Source organism: Phasianus colchicus, chromosome 8 (assembly GCF_987193195.1).
Source record: "Phasianus colchicus chromosome 8, bPhaCol1.hap1.1, whole genome shotgun sequence".
NCBI lineage: Eukaryota > Metazoa > Chordata > Aves > Galliformes > Phasianidae > Phasianus > Phasianus colchicus.
This window is the reverse complement of record NC_143443.1, coordinates 5028638-5051266: the sequence shown is the minus strand read 5'-3', so window position 1 is coordinate 5051266 and position 22629 is coordinate 5028638. Positions and strand designations below refer to the sequence as shown.

The 22629-nt window shown below is 39.0% G+C and overlaps 1 protein-coding gene and 1 long non-coding RNA gene across 4 annotated transcripts in view; one reads left to right on the top strand and one right to left on the bottom strand.

Annotated features, from left to right (window-relative positions):
• Positions 1-22629, bottom strand: part of NRG3 (neuregulin 3) — a 360960-nt gene that overhangs the window by 261148 nt on the left and 77183 nt on the right. The window contains exon 1 of one of the 3 annotated variants that reach the window (XM_090144756.1): positions 1810-1911. The exons of 1 other annotated variant lie outside the window; for it this stretch is intronic. In XM_090144756.1, the coding sequence (XP_090000882.1) occupies positions 1810-1903 (94 nt within the window). In that variant the 5' untranslated portion in view covers positions 1904-1911. Of the gene's footprint in view, positions 1-1568; positions 1647-1809; positions 1912-22629 lie in introns of those variants that run through there. One more of the 3 variants, XM_090144757.1, reaches the window with a different exon arrangement.
• LOC149916985 (uncharacterized) lies at positions 1919-12555 on the top strand. Its single transcript, XR_016468635.1, has 3 exons — positions 1919-2069; positions 4075-4202; positions 12368-12555. It is a non-coding gene; the product is annotated as an uncharacterized LOC149916985 (long non-coding RNA).

Here is a 22629-nt window from a genome sequence, read left to right as displayed (position 1 = left end):
GAATCTGCATTTTCATTTTATAAGCTTCAATTGCTTAAAACAAAATACAGACTTTAGAAAAACAATTCATTTTGTTGTCGCTGACTCTGATAGCTACAAATCCTTGTTATAATTTTACATACCTGCAGCAAGGAAACTACTTTCTTACTTGCCCAAATAGGAAAGAAAAAAAAAACACTGTACACCCACATTTGGTGTGTAAACTCTGAACAGCAGGAAAAGGATATATAGACAACAGTAGCCTTCTGTCAATGCAAACAGTAAAATCAGAAGTTATAAAGTCATTTTCTTGTACGAGAAGCTCCATAGTCTACTCCCAGCAGTAATTTAATTTAGCTAACCTCAAATTAAAGTCAAGAAGAAACAAACTCAGATGTGTTTCAGCGTATTGCCCGGAGTTACTCTGCTTTTAACTACCTTAGCTGAAGACTGGAGTCTGCAAAGTAAAGTCTAGTTTTTATGCAAGTTAGATCCCTTATATACTTTCCACTACTTGTTTTTGTTTTCCCTGACTTTTCAAGAAAAAGAATTAGAGGCAAAGCATGAAAAAACAAAGAGGACACAAAAATTCAGCTCACAATAAGTGAACGTAAGTGCAAGGATAGCTTCAAAACTCACGTCTCCTATTTTATTACGTTGGTCCACTATGTCAGAAGTGGATGCTGGTGGTACAGCAGTAGAAGCTGAACCTTCCCACCAACATTCTGTCCCATTTTGTTGCTGTATGACAGATGGTATCTGACATGTAAGTGCCTATGAAGTAAAAGTGAAGCACAGAACTCCTCCATGCAGAGAAAATGGCACCTACTGATATCTATTTTTCCTGACTGGTTGAAAAAACTGTATCCCTGATCCACATAACAGAGTTTCTCTCCATGTGAATTACATGAAGTTACAGTTCAAATAAATTCAAAATGCTACATTGGGAAGCAAACAGCTTCATCCATAGCCGCAGAAGCTGGTCCATATACTTCTGACTTCACAAGGTGACAGTGGTGACATGTCTCCACATCTCTCGTATTTAAACCAAAGCACACTATGGCTGGAAAGAAGTTGGAAGATATGTTCTCCAGGTGGCAATCCCTCGTCCATGCAAGCGAAAGCTACTGCAGTAGTCTCAATGGCAAGTACTATCTTCATTACACTTAAGTCATTATTAGCAAACAGATTTACCTACTCAGATACAGCACAGAAACTCCCACTCTAAGTTCTCTTCTCGTTGCTACTACCAGAGCAAATAATTTGTTTTTGTGACAAACCACAGGGCTTAAATGGCAATGGATGAGGTGAATTTCACAGAGACCTGTGTTTCCCTGCTATCATCTCTCCAGCATCATAACCCCCTCCAGACACAGGACCATATTCACATTTACCATATTACATGTAAGGAATCAACTCTGCCATTACCACAGCAATTCATCCAGACCTCACTTGAGCATAAAAGACCCGCAAGGAAGGAAGGATTTAAGATAAGTAAAGTGTCATAAAACCCAGCCTGTGGGTCTCTGGATGAGCACAGCTGTAATAAGAGCACAAATGACAACACCAAAACACAGAATAGCACTTACTTACAGCAGAATCCACAGGCTGCTCTTCTTTCACGTTCAAATTGCAAGGTAGGCTCCTGCTGCATCTGCTGCAGCAGCTCTCTCTCCATTAGTAACCTCATCCCTATTTCCAAATTTAAATTCATCTCAGGGTAAAAAAAAAAAAAAGCCCCCAAATCCAAAGACCATACTGCCTACTGAGAGCCTTCCCTCAAGGTGAGGCCTCCAGACCAACCCCGTTACCATCAAAATTAGGACTTACACTTCAGAGAAACAAAAGCCCCTTCTTTCTTCTCCCTGCAGAGGCAGGCAGCCAGCAGCACTGCTTTCCCCAGCACCTCACAGATGTGCTCCATAGCACTCATCTCCCAGCTGAAGTCAATGAGTAGCTTGGCATAAGCATTATGAGGTAATAAAGGGCACCAGCAAACGTACAGAGGCTGTGATGTCACCTGTGTAGTTCACCTCCCTGTGCACGTGCTCAAATAACCCAAGAGACAACTGGCACACCTGGGTGGCAAGGTAATAGTCTAGTGAAGCTAAACATGCTGGCTATTAATGTGAGGGGGGGGAAGCATCCATCATGAAAGTTAAGCATTTTGAGTAGGTGACTGATCCAAGGTTACACATAGCAGTTACAACGTGAAGAACGAGGAAACATTTGCATACTAACATTTTAGTAAAATTAACTGGAACACAGAGCCTTCTCTCACAGCAGCCTGGTGCATCCTGATACGCTGAGGCAGAAATTAAATTCTGTCTGCATGAGGGGAGATGTTAAGTATGCTCGATCCTCTTTCACCAGAAAAAAAAAGGTTTATATTAAAGCTTTCATTGAATGAAAGAAACCATAAAGCAGCACTTTGCTAAGTGTCCTGATGGTTACTATCTCCAGCAAATTTTGGAGCTAGAAACAACTCCCTAAAGAAAAGCCCTACTTGGAACAAACCTGTAAGAAACAAATACCCAACTAGAGCCAACCACCCCATTTACTGATCAACTGCAGCTGCTATGAGTGGGCAGACCTGAGCAATCAGCTTTGCTCAGGGTGGTTGGAGCCGTCGACCACGGCTGTGCTCCTCACTGAAGTAACTAAAAACTATTAACAATAAAAGTTGTACATTCAGACTCAAACACAGTTTATTTGGTATGCAATACCAAAAATTTGCAACCCACCTAGAACACTCCCATCATAGCTAACAACTTAAACTCGCATTTTAATTCATACAAATGCACAACATCCATGATATTGAGGATAAGCTTCAAAGGAAATGTATTTATCTACATGCAGGTGCCTATATAAATATATAGGGATCATTTTCTGTTGTTTTTCTTATTAATCCATTAACAAAGTCCATCTACTCCTCATCTTTACATTCACACCTAAGAGTTACTGAAGTACACCGCTTATCAGAAACAAGTATGTCAAAAAGATTTTTACTGTGAATAAATCAATATGAAACCCGAAGATAAAAAAGTCATTGCTCTGGCCTGCCTAGTCTCAGTCACTGTAAAACATTAAAATATGCTTACATTTTTTCCATACTTTGTATCAATGTATTACACAGATTACAATATATGAGAACTTCAGTGTTATTACACCATTCAATACATTAAGAAAACAGGATCGATTCATTTTTAAGTTATAAGAGATGTTCTGTTAACTTTAAGTTTAAGGCTGCAATATGACAATATTATACATACAGTTAGTCATCCATAGAAGTTAATACCCAGAAATGTCTTCATAGACTTGATGACTGTCAATTTTAGAATAAATTAAGATAAAGCTATCAGACTAGTGAAACTTTATACATATACATATATATATATATAAATACAGTCGAATGGGTAAGCCCACTTTCAGTGTCTCAAATCGAGGTTGTAGTGCAAAGCCATGCACAATGTTTGCATTTTTAAGGTCTATTATTAGCAGCAGACTTTTCATTAATACTGAATTTTTAAAATTAATTTTGGGGATTGTTTTCACCTTCAAATATTTCTATAACTAGAAATATTTTGATATTTGTATGGTGTTCTTCTTGTCACACAAGACAAAGCATTCAGCTGAACCATGCTGAGCCACCTGTCTTTTCAGGTCTCAAAAATTAAAAGCATTCCTACACTCGCATTCTGACCTTAATTTGCTATGCAAAAGTCCTGTGTGTCTTCTGTGTGTGGACCCATGTTTCTATTCACCACCTTTAAATGAAAGATAACTACAGCTTAACAATGCATTAATAGTCATGTCATAGAAGTTCTCAAAGTCTCTGTGCCATGACCATCTTGCAGGTAAAGCTGTGTTCGCTATAAAGGAGAACTGGAAACATTACTCGGAAATTGCTGAAGGAAATGCAATGCAGCTCACACTGCTACTTAAATAATCATTTCCACTTTCATCCTAGTTTCCAAAGACCGCTGATACTGCGAACACATTTTAAATACTAATGAATTAATTCTCTGAGCAGTGCTATGATGTAGAAAACAGAGAGTAAAGTAAAAGAGAGGTTATCTTACTTGCCTCGATCAGAAAGACCAGTTTTGGCACAGGCTGCTGAACAGCTTCCTTCCTACTTGCTAGCTGAAATCATCAGACTATTCACCCCACCACAGGACTAAGAGGAGCCAGAAGCACAAGAGAGAAACACAAAACTCAAGGTATGAGAACTTAGATGATCAACTTGTAAGGTGTCTATCAAGCTCCGTAAAGCTGGAAGGTGCTCACAAGAAATTCTGCCACGGAGATTGCCGGGGTCAGAAATTCTATTTCTATTATGTTACTTCATATTTTTGCACTGATAATTAGTAAGATCTGGCAACTAATGTTTATTTGTGAAAAGGAAGTAACCTGGATTAAAGATGACCAAACATTTCATACATTAAAAGTACACAGCATGGATTTCAGAATGGAAAAAAGCACAACAGAGCATTAATCAGGAGCAAAGCTCATTAGTACATAACACAATTACCATATTTTCAGATGAATTTTTCTTATTCTATTTTACTTAAGTTGCAAGAGAATTCCAGAAAATTACATATTGGAAATTCATACTAAGAGCTTGGCTGTAGCTATAATTCTATCTTAAATTTTATTTATTTCTAATCAACGCACGTATTTGCAGGATTAAAGCAAACATACTAACACAGTACAGATGAATTTGCTCTCAGAGATGTTTTAAAATTTTACCTTTTTTTATTAACTGAATGAGTTTGGCACAATAGTTTTCAGTCAGGATGATTTCACTCGAAGTAACAAGGGTTACTTTTACAGGTGCACCTCATTCATCAAGCATATTACAAAGAGTATCTCAAACAGTACACTAAACATTACTAACAGGATTGGTTACAAAATCCATAGAACGTTTAGTCTTCACAGATTTTAAAGACATTCTATGTTCCTCCATTGAAACTAGATGGTACCATTTATTAACTGAATAGTTTTTTTCATTCGTACTTACTATGTTTGCACAGTAAATTAATGCTTTCAGAGCAGTTTAAAATGTAAATTGATAGGAATACACCACGTCCTGCTGAAAACACACTAATGAATTAAACGGATGTTTTGTTCTCCGAGGAATCACATTTTGAAATTACTGTTTTGAAAAAGTTCAGGAAACTCTTCTTTGTCACTTCTGACAGAGTAAGCAAACATGCCTCGCTTTTCAGAAATGATTTCCCAGCATTTGGTGCTCACGTGGACCTCTTGATGAGGGAAACATCAGGTGAGCACTGACATGGCTAATGCTATGCTTCAGTGTTACAATACTAATTCTTAACACCCAATTTCTCTGCCCTGAAAATAATGCAGAAAGCCCATTCATACTGGAAGATGAGACTTTCAAACAGCTTATGTTCTTCTTTCTAAAATTATGAAATACTTAATTAAAAATGAGACAAAATACAGGATTTGCTCCATACTATTACTTGACCCAAAAATCTCTAAACACTGATACATAATATACACAAAAGCATTTGTTGAAACAGAAATACAGCTCAGAAATACAAGTTTATGAATATAAGCATCTCGGTGTGTAATCCTAATAACAGTTGAAAAGAACAAACTGCAGTAGTGAGAAGCTAAGTATGAGCATAATGATAGTTATAATGTACTAAACATATGGGCTCAACAGCCATGATTGGCAAGATCTCTCCAAAAGTTTCCTTCTCTATTTTCATGGATCTTGTTATGTGAACAAGAAAACATAGAAAAAAAAAATGGTAAGCCAGGACTAAAAGACTGACATTTTCCTCTTTACTCCTTCTCTTCGTTTCTGTCTTTATCCACTCTTACCCCAATTCCATTCAACCAATTTGCTTTCTTTGAGCCCCTACTCTTCCTCAGATCCATCTTTTTTCGCCCCTCTATCCGTGTCTGTCTCATTATCTAGCCCAGATATCTTTCCTAAAATGAAAGAGTGGTGTTTGGTTCACACGCGACATGTTCTCTGCTGCAGATCTGACAGATTTAAATAAACTACAGAGGGAATCCTGACAGAATTAACTAGGGCTTACCTCTGGTGTGTAGTGGGGAGGATGAGCAGATGAGCAGAAATAATTGCAAACAGACGAAGCCCTAGCAATAGGAGTCTCTACTACAGAATTTCTTCCATTCATAGTCTAAATCTAAAACAACTTTGATGAATGATTTTTCTTCTGCATCTATTACATTTTACTCTCCCTCAAAGACAGCTTTTGAAGTTCATGGCCTGACACTACAGTAAATCTGCTTTTAAAAGCTCACAGAGCTGGATCAGAATCAATACAGACGTACAAGGCAAAGTGCTGATCCAGCACAGGCTCAGCCTGCTCCTTCAAATTCATTCTGAAACGGTCACGGAGTAATTTCATACCAACCTCTGCTGAATAGGATGTTACAATAACATTTTTCTACAAAGAGACAGCACAGATTGAATCCCACTATTAACTGAGGCAACAGCACAACCTCTTCACTTCGTAATTTGGCAAATCAATTATTTCATGTCCTCATCTAACCTCCTCAACTTCGCACGGTAGCGTGCTGTAAATTACATGGAGTAGCCTGTTCCCAGGCAGGATGGTAGCACAAATGCTTCTTGAGTGAGAAAGCAGCAGCCCGAGCCTTGTGGGCCCACGTGTGCGAAGAAGCTGAGACTGTGAGGGTACATGCGGTTGCAGGAGCAGGATGGAGTGCTAATCGTGTCTGTTACTGGTAGTTCTCTTATTAGGTCAATACCCATTCCCAACATCTCAGTTCTCAGCCCTGCAGGAGCTGAGCAGTTGCTCACCATGAGCTTGCCCTAACTTCTCCCTCCGGAGGTAGGCTGGAGCCGGCACGCTTCTAAAACAAGCCAACCTATCCTTGCACTTTGTGCAAAAATAAGAATTACTGACAAGAAATCTGTATCTACGAAGACCTGAGAGAATAAATTTCCTTTCCCACAGAAAGAAAGGGGAGATAGGAAACAGTGATAATTTGCACAATATGTCTGTATGCTCTGATATCCTGGTTGTAAGAAGTGTCAATTTTCTGTCGTCTCCTTTTATAAACACTGAGACTCAATCTCGGTAACATAATTTAGTTTTATCTAACATGTCTTTTCCGTCAACTGTCTCCAAACAAATATCACAAATAATATGTAAGCAGTTTTACCCAAAATGAATAGGGTAAAAGCATTACAGCATTAAAGTGGCATTCAGCAAATGCAGCTAGAAAACAATATGATTCAGTTAGAATTAATATCCTAAACTGATGCACGATGAAAACAAATCTTCCATCAAACCTACATTATGCAGCAGTTCTTTCCACTTGAATAAGACAGCAGAGCAAGCTGGAATCCTACACGGAAGAAAACATAAGCTGCTACTGGTTCCTTTCCTATTCATATCCTGGCACAAAGAATATAACAATACTGACTTAGCACTCTGTTCACTTATTTTAATTCTTGTGTGGCCACATGCACCCCCTGCTTCCCCGAATGCCCACTTCTCTCCTGACTAAGAGAAAAACAGAAGATGGCCTCTCAAGCAGGTCAGATTACAGCTAGTTTAGAACTGGGGAAGGGCTGGTGTGAGCTCAAAACAAGTGAACTGAAAGAGGCTATAAATATTCAGGCTCTACCAGTGCATAGTCCAACGGCAAAATTAGGGAGCCCTAGTCCCTCTTCTCTAGTTCAGTTATTGAAAATAAAAAGCAAACAGCAAAAGACTTTCAAAGATCCGTTTTGCATTTTGCATCAACAAAGAGGTGGCTTTGTTGCTTTTACCTCCGCATCAATTTATAAGCAGAGATCAGTGAAAAAGGAAAAATCCACAGTACCATTACCTTGTGGAGCTGGAATTATGATTCAGCCTTTAATAAACTGATTTCAGAAATCACTATAGTTTGCAGTCTACACCTCTCTTTAGTTCCCATCATATTCTGCAGATGACACTAAACATATGCCAAGAATAAGAAAAATATTTTTGTTTTACACTGTTCTATTTTTTCTTCACTTTTCATTGACTACGACACACTTTGCTACGAATGCTACAGAAAGGACAATGTATTTAATGAAGCGTAGAAAATTTTCCAAGATCAAGTCTAACATTTCAGTACAACCTGGTCCGGAAACATGATGACAAATTTCCCTCCAGCTCAAGCATAAGGGAACAAAGCAGAACTTCACCTTGTGCTTATTTTGTCTGCTTAGCATGCAAGGAGAATGAAGATATGGGAAGTTCCCTGGTTTTTTTTTCCTACAACTTCATGCCATTTGTTTTGTCTGTTTTATAAATGTAGCAGGTGAGACCAAAAGTGTATTGACCCCAATAGCTTGTTTCAAAAACATTACAAAGCTGACAACAGAAGGAATGTAACAGAAAAAGTTACAGCTGTAACAGTGATATACGATATAGCTTCTTTATGTAAATATTGTGGAGAAGAAGAGATGGCTGATGATAGAGCTTTAACAAAACTTCTGTCACAGTAGGATTTGCGTAGTATAATTTTCAGGCTTCAAAATACAAGTGTCTATATCTAAATTTGCTGCCCCTGTTATCCTTCTAGTCAATTCAAGAAGCCGGCACTAACGAAGCGTGATCTGTTTTGGGCATCTGAAGGAAAAAAAAAACAACTGAAGTTCCTAACATTATTTTTTTTTAAACCCTATCTGACTAAGTTTTGTAAAAGAAAGAAACAAAGTACAAAACTCAGGAACTTATGAAAGAATAATAATAGCTACTACACAACTACAGACTGGGATTGTGATTTTAAGATCTGGACTTCAACTCGTCCAATTCCTCCCCGTCAGTGGTTCAGATTTATTCTAGAGAAATAGTTCATATAGTTCTACTAAAATCCAGACCAAAACAACTAGACAAGAGAACACAGATTAATGTGTTTAACCTCTCGTACACGTGAAAAAATTGACATTAAACAGAGAATCTGATGGTTAAAGCTGAAAAATAGAGTACTGTGAGGTGACCCACAGTGTTACAGCATTTCAATAATTTCATTCCTCTTCAAGAAATCACATAAACATATGTTTAACTTTAATCATAGATCATCTTGCTGCTTTCATCTGGACCTAATCATTAACCATAAACACACGCTTAAATGCTTCACTGGAAAAGGATGAGATTACTCACACACTTACAGTTAATTGTATGCTTAGATGTTATGGTGGCCTCTTGGCAGGCTACGCTGTGTGCTGTGGCTGTTCAAAGCAGAAATACGCTGTAATGCCATACAACAAGGCCTACTATTATAGCCTTCTTCCCTACTCTTAGTAAGTTATGTGCAATAGGTCATGTAACACCATTTCTGCATGGAGCTCTCCGGTGAGAAGAGACCAAAGTAAGTCCTTTTAAAAAGTACCTTTAGTAAACTGGTAGTATTCCAACAGTTACGAACACTGAAAACTATTCTTTCCCAGTAAAAAATAATAGAAACTATTAAATTTAATCAATGAGTCTAGTTGTAAGACTGCAAGACTACACTAGTCCGATCAGGTAATACTGGGAGGTATAATCAGAAGATGGCAGACCCATGCTTCTAATACATACAGAGTCTGTATGTCATTCCTTGTGCCTTATCACTTCACAAACCGTATCTTCAGCCCTTCTAACTACGTCATCACAATATTCCTTAGAGTATTAGAAGGCAGACATGACGAGCTCATTGCAGAAGGCTGAAATCCAGTTCCAGAAAACTAATTCTAGTTAAAACATCTATCCAGTATCAAGTCCTTCCACTTCAAATTAAAATTGTTACAAAAGGACTGAAATTCCTACATCTCCCACAGTTTCATATTCCATGACATGAAATGGTTTAATCCAGTAAAAGCCTGGTAACCAGCACAGGGACGGTCTAACAAGCATATGAGCACTTGAAGAAGAAAATAGGATCTGTAAAACTAATAGAGATCAACATTGTAACGCGGCTGTTTGGTTTGCAACCGCTTACAGCGAGTTGCATTTAGCAAATAAGCCACTTGTCACAGCTGTTCATGCACTTACTGAAGTATTCCTCCTAACTGGATTGCTGTACTGTAATGCAATGCTATGCAGACTGCCATGGTTTTTTACAGCTAGGCAAGTAAATAGGCTTTGATAAATGCCACTATTTGTTATGAAAACAAACATCACTTGTCTCAGGGAACAACAACTCTGGACGACGTCCATCACTAGAAAAGACTTCCACATACTGTCTGAGACTTTTGTCACAGTTGTTAAAAAACCCACTAACTGCTTCAGAGAATGTTAAGCATACCCTTAAAAGCAATGCATTTCGAATACCTGTTTTACGTTTATTAAAGCGTAAATACTTTTTAGCATCTACATTGGGATGAATAGTTCATTTCTAAAACTTATAGTTCTTACATTTTGAAGTAACTCCAAATATAAAATTACATAATAAGAAGCAATCCAGAACCAGTTCCCGTACGGTCATCTGGTTGTTTCTCAATATTAAAGGAATAAACAAAATCTGATGGCCAGTTTCTATCGATTCTGTAGTCGCTATTATCAGCCTGGATCACAGAGAAAAAAAGAAGGCACTTGCAATGCTAGATATTAAAATATATAAGGAGCTGAGGAATAAAATAAACCAACTCCATCCCCTCATCCTCAAATTTTAATGCAATATTTGAGGTCCCAAAGCTAAAAAAAGGCATTTCACCTTTAAGCTCAGTAGTATATTGGTTACAGGTAAACTTCTCTTTAAAATACCATTATATGAGTGAATCCATTCAGACACTATTTTCTAAAAGTTTGGTTGCTTCTGTACACCAGTTTCTTCGGCAATCCCAGCAGGGATAGACACAAACAGAACCTGCAGCATCTTCCTTGGTCTTTCACATCCAAAACTCTTAAAGAACTTAAATATCATGCGGAGGGAAGCCTGAATTGCCTTTAAACTTCCTACTTATTTGTCACTGCAGTTGTTTGTAAATAAAATCCCTGGAGATAATGAGACATGTTAGACTGCAGAAATAAAGAAAGGGCACAACTGCGGAAAATGGAAGCATCGTCCTTTGGAATGGTTGTAGGGCACAAAAAGGAAGGAGTGCTACTTAAACACAGACACAGACTCCCGCGAGGGGGTAGCTGCTCAGAGGAGTCTGATCAGTGGAGAAAAACACAGAATAGTAACTAGCTTGACTGTCTGAATCATGAGCAGAGTGCAGCAGCCCAGGGAATGACTGCATGTGGCATGGAAAGCCAAGCCATGAGACAGGCACGGCTGGGAGGCAACTGAAGCAGACAGGCTTCGGGGCTGGTATTCAAGCAGAAGCATCTGAAAGATATATTCCACTTTGTTCTCTTTATGAAGACACAAACAATATTTCAAGCTAGTTATTTGCCCACACCATTTCCACAAGGGGGAGAAAAAAAAAAAAAAAAAACAGGAACGGGGACACAGACTATAAGTGAAACTGATTTAATCTACTCTCAGAAATATTACCCTGCTAAAAAAATAAAATAAACAATCTTTTTTTTTTTTTTTTTTTTTTCCGAATTACTCTTTGTGCACATGAAGCTATGGTAGCATCCCAAGCTGTACTTCCCAAATTATCAAAGCAAAGCTGCAACAACAACAAAAATCTCTATCCATAAATTATTTTTGCTCTTTTTTCATGAAATTCTTGCTCCGCAGACGTGTGCAGATGCCTTAATTTCCCTGGAAATCCTTAAAATGACTTGAAGCTTAAGTAGCTTTATTGCTTGCAAAACTACAGGCATCTTGATTAATAATAACAAAAGAAATAGATGAACTTTCTGAAGTAATCTGAAGTAGTTCTCTTTCATTTAAAAATACACGGAACACTCCAGATCTTTCTAATATTTTTTAAATGACACTGAAAAATGAAGTAAGAGATCATAAAGCCTTGTCTATTCAAGTAGAAACCGAGTAAAGTGCCCTCCTCCAGGTGTAAAGCTGAGTCCAATTGCCCCTTTCTGTCCAGGTTTCATTTTCTGCCTTTTTTTTTTTTTTTCTTTCCCCTAAACTTTAAGTTAATAACAATGATAAGAAGCAGAAATGTACCAAAGGGACTAGGCACACCTGCACTGCATTGCACAGGTGTTGGACAGAGACATGGCAACTGGAAAAGAAGGGAAAATTCCAACATAAAACCAAAATCTCATGAAGGATGTAAGATGGAGAAAGGTAACTTCCTCACTTATTTATCTATCAAATCTGTAGTTTGCCTTTGTACAATAGCACATACACTACCTACAGGAATTCAATGTGAATACATAACAAATAGAACTCTCATTTCTGATGTCCTGCAGTTTGAGGTTTAGTAGGCTTACAGTTTCAAGTCATGGTCTGCATTTTTTTTTTTTTTTTTTTTTTTTTTTAGCAGACTACGTGGATCCTGGTGGAATATCAATAGCATTTGTTGTACACGTGTTCTTACAAGGTAAAGCAGCTCTCTGTAAGTCACGTTACATCTGCCTGGTATCACCACTCAGTGTTCGCTACTTTCAGATGTTTTGCTCGTGCTCTCATATGTTTTTTTCTGATCCTTAAACCTCCAAGTTCCACATTTCAGACCTCTTTCCAAATCTAAGGGGATAGCAAAGCGTGTGCCTGTTAACAACGGCAATCCCAAATGAAAAGCAGCAGCAGGCTCAAGTAGGATGTTGGCATAGCACACGAACGTAAGGACTGAAAACACCAGGACCCCTGGCTTCCATTGCTACAGTCAAACAAACAAGGGTGCTTTGGCATGTACGCTAAAAGCCTTGTTCCATTCCCTTGGCATTTGTAAACACAATGAAGAAAGTAAGCACATGAAGCATTCATCACAATATGTGTTCTAATCTGGCTGTCCTCGTTGAGCAGTGAAATTCAGATTTCTAGATAAAATGTGTTCTTACTTACAGGCTGCTGAACTCAGCCTGCGCTCCCTGTGAGATACTCAAAAAACAAACCTGTATGACGAAGTTTTTCTGTCTGAAGGACAGGAAAGAGTGACTTTGTCACCAGCACCAGATCAAGTCTGCCCAGAGAACAGTTCCTACAGAAGAGGTAGTATCAGGTTCTGAGCTACCTCATAGTAAAAGCCCTCATAGATGGAATAAGCAAACTGTCAGCTGATATACGGGACAAATAATTTTCATAGAACGAAGCACAGAATGGCCTGGGTTGAAGGACCACAATGACCATCTGGTTTCAATCCCCTGCTCTGTGCAGGGTCGCCAACCAGCAGACCAGGCTGCCCAGAGCCACATCCAGCCTGGCCTTGAATGCCTCCAGGGATGGGGCATCCACAACCTCCTTGGAAAACCTGTGAACAGTGCCTCACCACCCTCTGTGTGAAAAACTTCCTCCTAACACCTAACATCAACCTCCCCATCTCCAGTTTAAGACCATTCCCCCTTGTCCTATCAGTATCCTCCCTTGTAAACAGCCATTCCAATACTTGAAGGGAGCATACAGACAGGAAAACAGGAAGAAGGCCACAAAATGGTCTCACCGGAGCCTTCTCTTTTCAAGCTGAACAAGCTCAGCTCCCTCAACATTTCTTCACAGGAGAAATTACAAAACCAAGGTACTTCACTGAAAAGTTTTGCATTTGTAGTTCTGAACAATACCTAGAGAATTTGACAGCCAAAACTTATAAAAAAGGCAAAGCCTACGTAAAACCAGCAATATTCCTTGCTTTTGAAATCACTGATCTTTCAAAAAGGAACAAAAGATGAAAACCATTCTGTAAGTTTACACTGGCCCAAACAATTCAGATAAAAAGCAAACAGCTAATGAGAAAACAAACCTGTCAAAATCTTAAAAGCAAATAAGGATCAAAGATTGATTACTTCGAAGAAAACTCAAGCTTTTAAGCTTTCCAGGAGACCAAACCCATATAATGAAATACTTCACGCATTATCAGAAGCCTTGCCAGGCTTGCTAAAGCTTCCCTCCCCTGAGGAGGACAGGTGGATGACGGACTCATGGTAGCCAGCCCTGCCAAAAGGAAGCACACACAAATAGGAAACAGTGAACTCAGCAGGGAAAAACGGATTTACAGAAACCAAACAGCAATTTCCCCAGTGACATATATTACACCGCTCCAGGTTTTGGGCAGCCTTTACCTTCTCTTGATGCACCAAGTGCTTTTTACTCTAGGAAACATGCAGGGGGAAGGTGTCTTTAAGTAGGACACTGCTATCTTACAGCTCGCATGGGATGATGGAAACATGTAAAATACAGCTTATGAGAGCGTGCTTCTATTTGCATTTTTCTGATTAATTAGTAACTGTTACCGATGCAATCAGCTAAAGAAATGAAAAATTCAAGGAAACGTGCTAAACTGAGAAAACATTTTTGTTTCCACCAGTGCTGAAAAGTATACCTATAAATATTCTTTTGGCTAAGCAACTAAACGTTAAAATAAATAATAATTCAATCTATCAATACAACATACAAGAGAACACATTTTACTCTCGGGTACAGAAAAAAGGCAGATAAATTTGTCATTACAGAAACATCTTAAGCCTCGTAACAAGTGCAATTTAGTTGATAATTCTATGATTCTTACTGGCAGAGCTTCTGCACATGAAAATACTTAACAATTGGTTTGCAAATTTATTTCAAACACGGGGACAGAAGGTGATCTTAAACTCTTCTGTCAAGTTTTTCACAAGTTCTTTGCTCTTTATCTTTAAATACGTAAATCGTACTTGGCACAAGGATTCTGTTTTGGAATTAGTTTGTCATGGCATAAATTTAATCTTCTATGATACTTTGTGCAGAGCGTAACACTGGAAGCGGAGCCAAAAATGAATGAATTTTTCACTTACAATGTCTTTCAGCTCAGGTGACTGGGAACAAAATTATGCATTCTCCATCACTTTGCTGTACTAAGCATTCATCTGTTATGCTGGTGTCAGCAGTCCTGCATTTTTACTGCTTTCCTATTTCTTTTGTATGTAAATCTCCAGAAAAATGAATGAGGAGCTATCAGACTGTTTGATAAGTCTCCACCAGATGTAAATTGTGTTTATCCTGAGGAGGCATGTTTTACCAAGACTTTGAAGGAAGCAGGTGCCTTACTAGTTTGGCATAAAAACTCACATTGCTCTGGAAAAGATGCAACTTCAGAAGCACTCTTCTGTGCCAGATGCTGCAGAGGGTATCAGACCAACCCATCCTATGCAATACAATTCCCTGAGTGAAGATGGTGTTTATTCACAACACTCACGGTCATACCCCCATCACTTGGTTAAAACCCCTATCCTTGTTCATCAGGACGGCCCTTATAATATGAACCATGGCTTTTACACAGATGCTTCCTCCCCTGCTTCCAAGAGGATAATGTACCAGACTCTCTTCATCAATTTTTGAAAATGTTTATCCAGTACTTTTTGGCTCACCTCTTCATAGCCTAATTCTAAGCACGCACAGGTGAAACACTACCAGTGCGTGGAACTGAGCTGGAAAATTCTGCAGCATTCCATCAGACGGCTTTGGCAAGCTGCAGAGAGCATTCATGCTCCACTGCTACTGATAAATCAGTGCTTATTTTAATACCTCCTTATTTAAATAGTACCAGTGCTCACATTGAAATCAATGGCACGCAAAAAGAACATTTCTCCTTTGACCGAAACATTATATCACCCCTCACAACCCAGGTGCTCCTCTGCAGGGCGCTGCTGACTGCATCCAGTCCAGAAATGTTTACAAGCAAATACACAAAGCGTGCATGGGAATTGCTAACCCGCTGCTGGAATGCAAAATCCTCTCAGGTGAAACAAAGCAATTACTCAGCAGTGCCCAGCTCACTCTATTTATCACACCTAATTATTTGAGGTATTAACCAATGTTTCAACAAGGTGATTCATAGTTCTTTCAGAGGTGTAATTAAAGCCTTGGCTCCAAAATGAGTTGGAATATCAGGGCCATACCCTGCCCTTGTACCTAAGCTTTCTGGAGAAGCAAGAGGCACGTGTGCAAGTGCGCAGCACACTGAATCCATGTTTAATATATTTTCTGGAGGCTAGATCGATGGTGTGTTGAATCCATTTGCAGTTTGTTTCTCCCAAAGAAAATTAGACACTATTAGAAAAATAACAGAAAATTCAGCTTATTTATTTCAACTCTAAGAGAGTGCATTCCTCAAAAGGCACACAGAGCAACAATGGCTGCCAGGACAGAAGGGAAGGCACTGGCTGGGCTCCAGCCTCGCGAGCTGAGACCAGCTGGAGCCCTGCTAAGACTGCCCAGACCCTCCATACCTGTGCACAAAACCAACTGCACCTCAAAAGAAACAGCTGCCTCTGCAGAGCATCAAGAGGAATTCATTAACACCACGTGCTTCCTGCTGCACACTAGGTTTGTCCCAATGGAACAGGATGACCAGCAACCAAGCACCAGCCTGTGAATCCATAGCCAATCTGAATGGAAAGCCAGAGATGGGAGTAGTGTTTACTATTTCCTAACTGCACTGGGGTACTGTGCACATTTGCTCTTTAATTCAGTACTACTTATGGCTCCACAGCGTAGTTTTATTTCCGGTTTGTAATATTTCAGCTTGAACTAAGCCTCTGAGAATGAAAAACAATTTGCTAATTCTCTGCATCATGCAGTTGTTGTCACCTGACAATTTTACATTCACACTTCATTGATTACTTTGTAAGCCATATTCCACGATTTTTAAATTACACACGTAGTAGAGATGGCTGAGTCTTATCTCTCTGACTTGGACTGAGTACAACAAAGGAATAAAGATTTTCTTTCTTTAAGGATGATAGCACAAAGGAATATGCTGACAATGTGGCTTAGGTCTGCTTAAAACCACTGAGTAAAATCACAACTTCATTTTCTGGCGTAAAGAGAGAGTGGAGGAACAATCACATCATTGGAAGGCTGCACTTTGCAGAATAACACAGCATCTTATTTAAGATTTCATTCTTTTTGAACGACATACTCGTGTTTCTGCTGTCATCAACCCAAGGCTTCAAAAAGGCAAGCTTATATATTAAAACAAGTTCACGTCTGAAAAACGAATGAAACAAAACTCAGAAGATAGCAGCAAAGCACCGAGCTCGCTGTTGTGAAAGCATAGTAGGAGCCATTACGGGTCACAGCACTGAAGTCATTCAACTACAGTGACAGAGAATCCTGACTTATGCAATCTAGCATTCATCCAGAGAAATACCCCATCCTGCAAGATGTCCTCTATCTTTTTCTTTTCTTTTTGTTTCCTGGACACTCAAATTCAAACCAACGTTAGCACCACAACAGCCTGTTTCCCAGGGTGAGTATCAGCAAAGCATTCGTGATGTGAAAACCCAGCTGCCTTCAGCCTCACGTTGGACACCACAGCATGCAAAATTACTGGGCAAGTCTGTCCTATACAGGCTTTAAGTGTTATTACTAATGCAATTTTTTCTTCATTTCCTTTTCATTCGCCCTTCTAACAGAAAAAAGCCCAACATCCTCTGGACGTGCAAAGCCCTTCCAGTCCAAAGTTCAAAGTACCAGCCCCGTCAAACTCCCTCTGTATTACAGTACAAATCTCTTCCTTTGCCATTATGCAGAGACTCAGAGGAGAGCACGCTTAGTGCAGGTCACACAGTAACATTTGGCTCCCTTTCTAATCACCGTGATGTAACCCAATGCATAATTCATATTGGGAAGGAACAAGGAAGCCCTTGCAAACACCGTGGGGCTAGGTGCCTTGCTTGCTCCCAGCTTGCTCTGAGTATCCCTCTCTGTCATTTGTGCTCAGCACTAGTCAGGGAAATTCAGGGCCAAATCAATAAGAAACATGTCCTGCCTCTACAGCTTGAGCAGAAATAGCCACATCGATACAAAAAAGAAATAAAAATCAATTCTTCTTTCTATAGCTGCATAGGATTAGCATCAAAGAAGATTCGACACATTTGACTTTTAAAGTAAGTTTAAAAAAGACCCAAAGAACTCCCTACTGGTCTGATATTTATAAGATTAGCGTGTTTCCACTCAGAAGTCTTTGACAGTACTAGAAAATGCCTACTGTTAAAGATCCTTTTCTTGAAAATATCTTTACCTTCGTTATTTTGACATATTTTTGTTACCATAACCATATAAAACGTCAAGTTCTTTCCACGTTAGTACTGTGAATTGAAAGCAACAACCATCATTAGCCCTCCACTTTCCCACCACTCAACTCAGACTTAATTCCCTGCCAAAAGGAAATTAAGCAGCACTAACAGATGACAAGTCACAGGGCACGGTCCAATGAAAGCACTGCATGCTATGTGCAAGCAGAGCCCGAAGCCCCTCTCAGAGGAGGTTCCCAACATGCACACGGCTGCATTCCCAGCAGACCAATGGACGTGCTTGTCAGGAAGCACCCTTCTGTCACAGAGCCTACTGTCTGTGCTTCTAGACTTCTAGATGACATCTGCCTAGCATTCCTTAACAGGAGAGAGAAGGCTGCAGGTTTTACAGTGAAAAAGGGAAAACAACAAACCTACTACTGTTAATAGATCCTTATTTAATAAAAGAGACGTGCTAGCCGAATTACAAATTCATGCTCCTCTGGCAAGGAAGCACTAAGGAAAATTTCTGACACGACACGGAAAAAAATACAATAACAAAAGAAACAATTTCTTGAGTTCGAATGTCACCCTTTCAATGAGTTCCTTATTTTTTCCTCAAATTTGTTCTTCACAGAGAAGCATCTACACAGCAAAGAATTACGTCTTCAAGACAGCTTACATCGTAATGAAAAAACAATAAAAGCATTGCGTAAAAGGTTTAAAAGGCAGGAAAGTGAAGCTTTTCATCCTGCAGATGCCAGGATGAGCATGAAAACCAGCAGCACAACCTGCCAGGGCTGCCTGAGCAGCCCTTCCCTGCCTGGATGCAGAGCACCAACTGGCTCCGCTGTCACCAGGACAGGCATGTTGTCCTTGCCTTTCTCCTAATGAACTGCATCTGCACAGAACTCACTGCTGTGCAACATCACACTTCAGTAAGCTGCAACGTCTATTGGGTTTCTTTCTGCCCAGAAAAAAACAACTTGCGATGTCCTTCAGTCTTCTTGCTCCACTGCCTCCTCAGTTTGAAGTTGGCAATTATGGGATTTCACAGCCATAGACGTACACTCACACCCCTACTTTCTGCAAGTAGACCATTTTAATGAACACTTACGCAGGTGGTGACTTCCTATTTTCTCTTACACTTTCTGCTAATCACATATGCTTTCTATCGGAAGTTAGGAATTGTTTTCTAGATGAATACCAGCAAGCACTAGCACTCCAAAAATGGAGAAGAACTCATTGTCTAAAGTTACCACCAAACCCCACAATTTCTGGAAATGTTAATTGGTGGCATTTAAAACTTTTTCAAAGCTATTTGTACATATAACACTGGATCATAGATAACCGAATATATAAGGATGTCACTGAAAGTCCGTTATAATTGTATTTTGAAGTGATGGGACATGTCATTTGATCCAGTGTACTTCACTGATTACTTAACTGGAGATACATCACCCAAACACCAAACGTTGTTTTCAATTCACATTCAACTTAAGTGTTTCCTTAACCACAAATTTTGCACATGATTACATTTAACAACAAAAAAATAACAACCACCACCAAACACAACAGTGGTGTTCAAGATCCCCCAAAGCATTTGCAGAACATCACAAGTTTCAACGTATTTGATTTCAATGGGAATTATTTTTATTTAGACATAACGCAGCTCCCGGAACAACTCGGTCACGTGGTTGCTGAGCAAGGGGAAGAGGAACAACAGAGCAACTAACAGTTAATCTTTCTTATAAATGAACCCAGCAATAATACAGATTTGATTGTGGCAATTGGACACTGCAAGAAGCAAAGGAAAATTAACTAAGATATAACCATGACATTGGTTGGACAGGATACAAACCAGCACAGCCCAGGAGCTTCTAAAGTCATGGAGCTAGTGAAATCCAGAAAAGCAAGAGAAAACAAAGGTAAGATGTTCATGACCTCAAAACAATGAAGAAACAAACAAGGAGCCCAGAAGCAACACTTCAGACACTACATCTCAGTCACTGATTTGCTCATTTGCAGTAGACATTTGAATTAATGTATCTTTTACGCAGACAAAGTCAGACAACAGGTGACTGGGTGGAATAGAGAATCAATGTATTTGCTTTTCGAAGTTTCACACCAAGCTCCAACAGTTCTGTGCTCTCCATAGCGATTTTCTTGTGTACTCCTTAAAAGCAAATTAATGACTGGATCGAAAGCCTTTAGACAGCCACTCTGCTGAAGTGACAATGGTTGTCAGCTGACTGGCAGCACGTCAACTCCCAGACATCCTGGTGTAACACACTGAGTTACCAACTCATCTTCTCACAGCACGCAATGCGCCTCAAAACAAAAACACTGTTCAGTAAACTGCAAGATTTTTACCCAGGTTTAGACAGTTATCTTGAGACTGATCAGCAGTGAATGTAAGACGTTTCCAGTGAAGTCGCTATTGCTTTGCTGAAATAAACCCAAAGAACTAACAAATACTTACAACATTTACAATGTAAGTACCCCAGAAATACCAGAAAAAGACTTTCTCATCATCCTCCTCCACATTAAGGAAAATAACAAAAATTGCAGACCTGCAACACTTGAAACAGGTCTGCAAGAACTGCATTTTTAGCAATGGAAGCTAAAATGTAGCAATACATCATTTATTTTACTTTTTTAAATGAAGTACTTAATGATCACAACTTTTCTTCGGCTTTCTCCTTACTTGCTCACAGCATCTTTCACTTGGAAGGAGAGCTCAGGTTAACTACCAGTACACAACTACTTCCAGCAATTTAAAAATACAAACAAAAATCAACTACTATAGGGTTCTCTCGAAGCACAACATTCACAAATTACCTTTCTACCAAGCCCCCACAATTTAAAAACGAAATCAACAGGAGTCTGATTAATTCCTATTTAGTGCAACAGCATTTGTTTATCAAAGAAATAACTCTTATTCTAAGCTTCTTATCTCATAATTCTCGGGAAGTGCTTGTAGCTTTAATATTTAATGTCAGAAGGAAAGAGACAGAGTTATAAAATAACCACTGCTTCATTACTTATTCCATGAGGGTATGAAATGAAGATGCAGGGACGTGCATAGTAAATTATGAACAGAACAACTGGCATCGCATTCCCTGAAATAAAATAGTTCTTGTTGTAAAAGCAATTTAGATTTCACCTCTGGCAATTGCGCTTCAAAGCTGGTTGGGATCAAAAATAAGACTAGATATATCAATGACATCTAATCTTTGTCTCTCACTGATATCAGTTCATTATACAATATGGGAAAATATAAAGCCTTTAATATTCTGACAGCAGTTAAATTGTGACATTTCCTATGTCAAAACTAAAAGTCAGCACACACCCACTGCAACTTGTACTGAAATAGACCTGGATTAGCAATGGTAAAATAGCTAAGAACTATTTTGCCACAGATAACATTTTCAAGGGATGACTTCTTAATTGTGAGAACAGCATCCAGAAATACATTCATACTGCAGTTTTTGCTTTGACTATAATGCTCCAGTAAGAGCAGCACTAACCTCAGGAAGCTACTGAGTCTACTTATTACTTGCACAGTTAGAACACACATGACTTCAGATTCCTGTACAGACAATGCCACGACTGTTTCACTTTCAGACACAAACTATTCTGGAATATAATGATCATATGCACATTGCACTTAATTAAAAAAATGAATATTACTTAAAATATTTGTCTTTGTAAATTAGCAAAAAGCATGCAGCTTAGGTAATGCTTCATAGATGTATATGGACAGGCCTTCAGCAGAAGCAGACAAGGAAGAGTTACAGACAGCAGAGGACATAAGACAGTGGAGCTCAACTTTTAGAATAAAGAACAAGGAAATAGAGTTAACCAAGAATAAAATGCAAAGAACGTATATAATCTCCGTGGAAATTTTCTCCAGTACAATACTGCTACGAATACCAGGTCATGCCTAACCTCCAGTGACTCCTAAATGGTGGATGATGGTGCACGGCAATAAAAGCGAAGACAATACTCATAAATGGAAATAGGTTATGTCTGACTGTACATAAGAAAACAACAATCGCTTCGAGGCTATGGAAGAATTGGAATGCGATGACACAAAAGCTGTGCCATCTCCACCTTTTGAGCTTGTTGAGACATGACCAGACAAAGTCCATTGAACTACACAAAATTCTGGCTAATTCAAGAGAATGGACTACATAGCCTCATATTTCATAGAATGACTTGGGCTGGAAGAGACCTCAAGGATCATCAAGTTCCAACACCCCTGTCACAGGCAGATCTGCCAACTGCTAGACCAAGTACTAGACAAGATTGCCCATAAGGACCCCATCCAACCTGGCTTCCATTCTGCCTTAAGTAAACGAGTAATAAACTGACTTTTAGTGAGCAATGCACTGTCAAATGTAAGAACTCTCTCTGTCTAGAGTTATAATGGCCTCACAGAAAGAAAGAATACCTTATTTTTACTCTGAAATTTTATTATTTTCTTAATCTAAAGTCAGCTGATAAATAAATACATGTATATACATAAACATTTTAGAGTAGTCAACAAAAGAAAATAGACCTTACTAAAACAAGATGGCACATTCAGTGGACA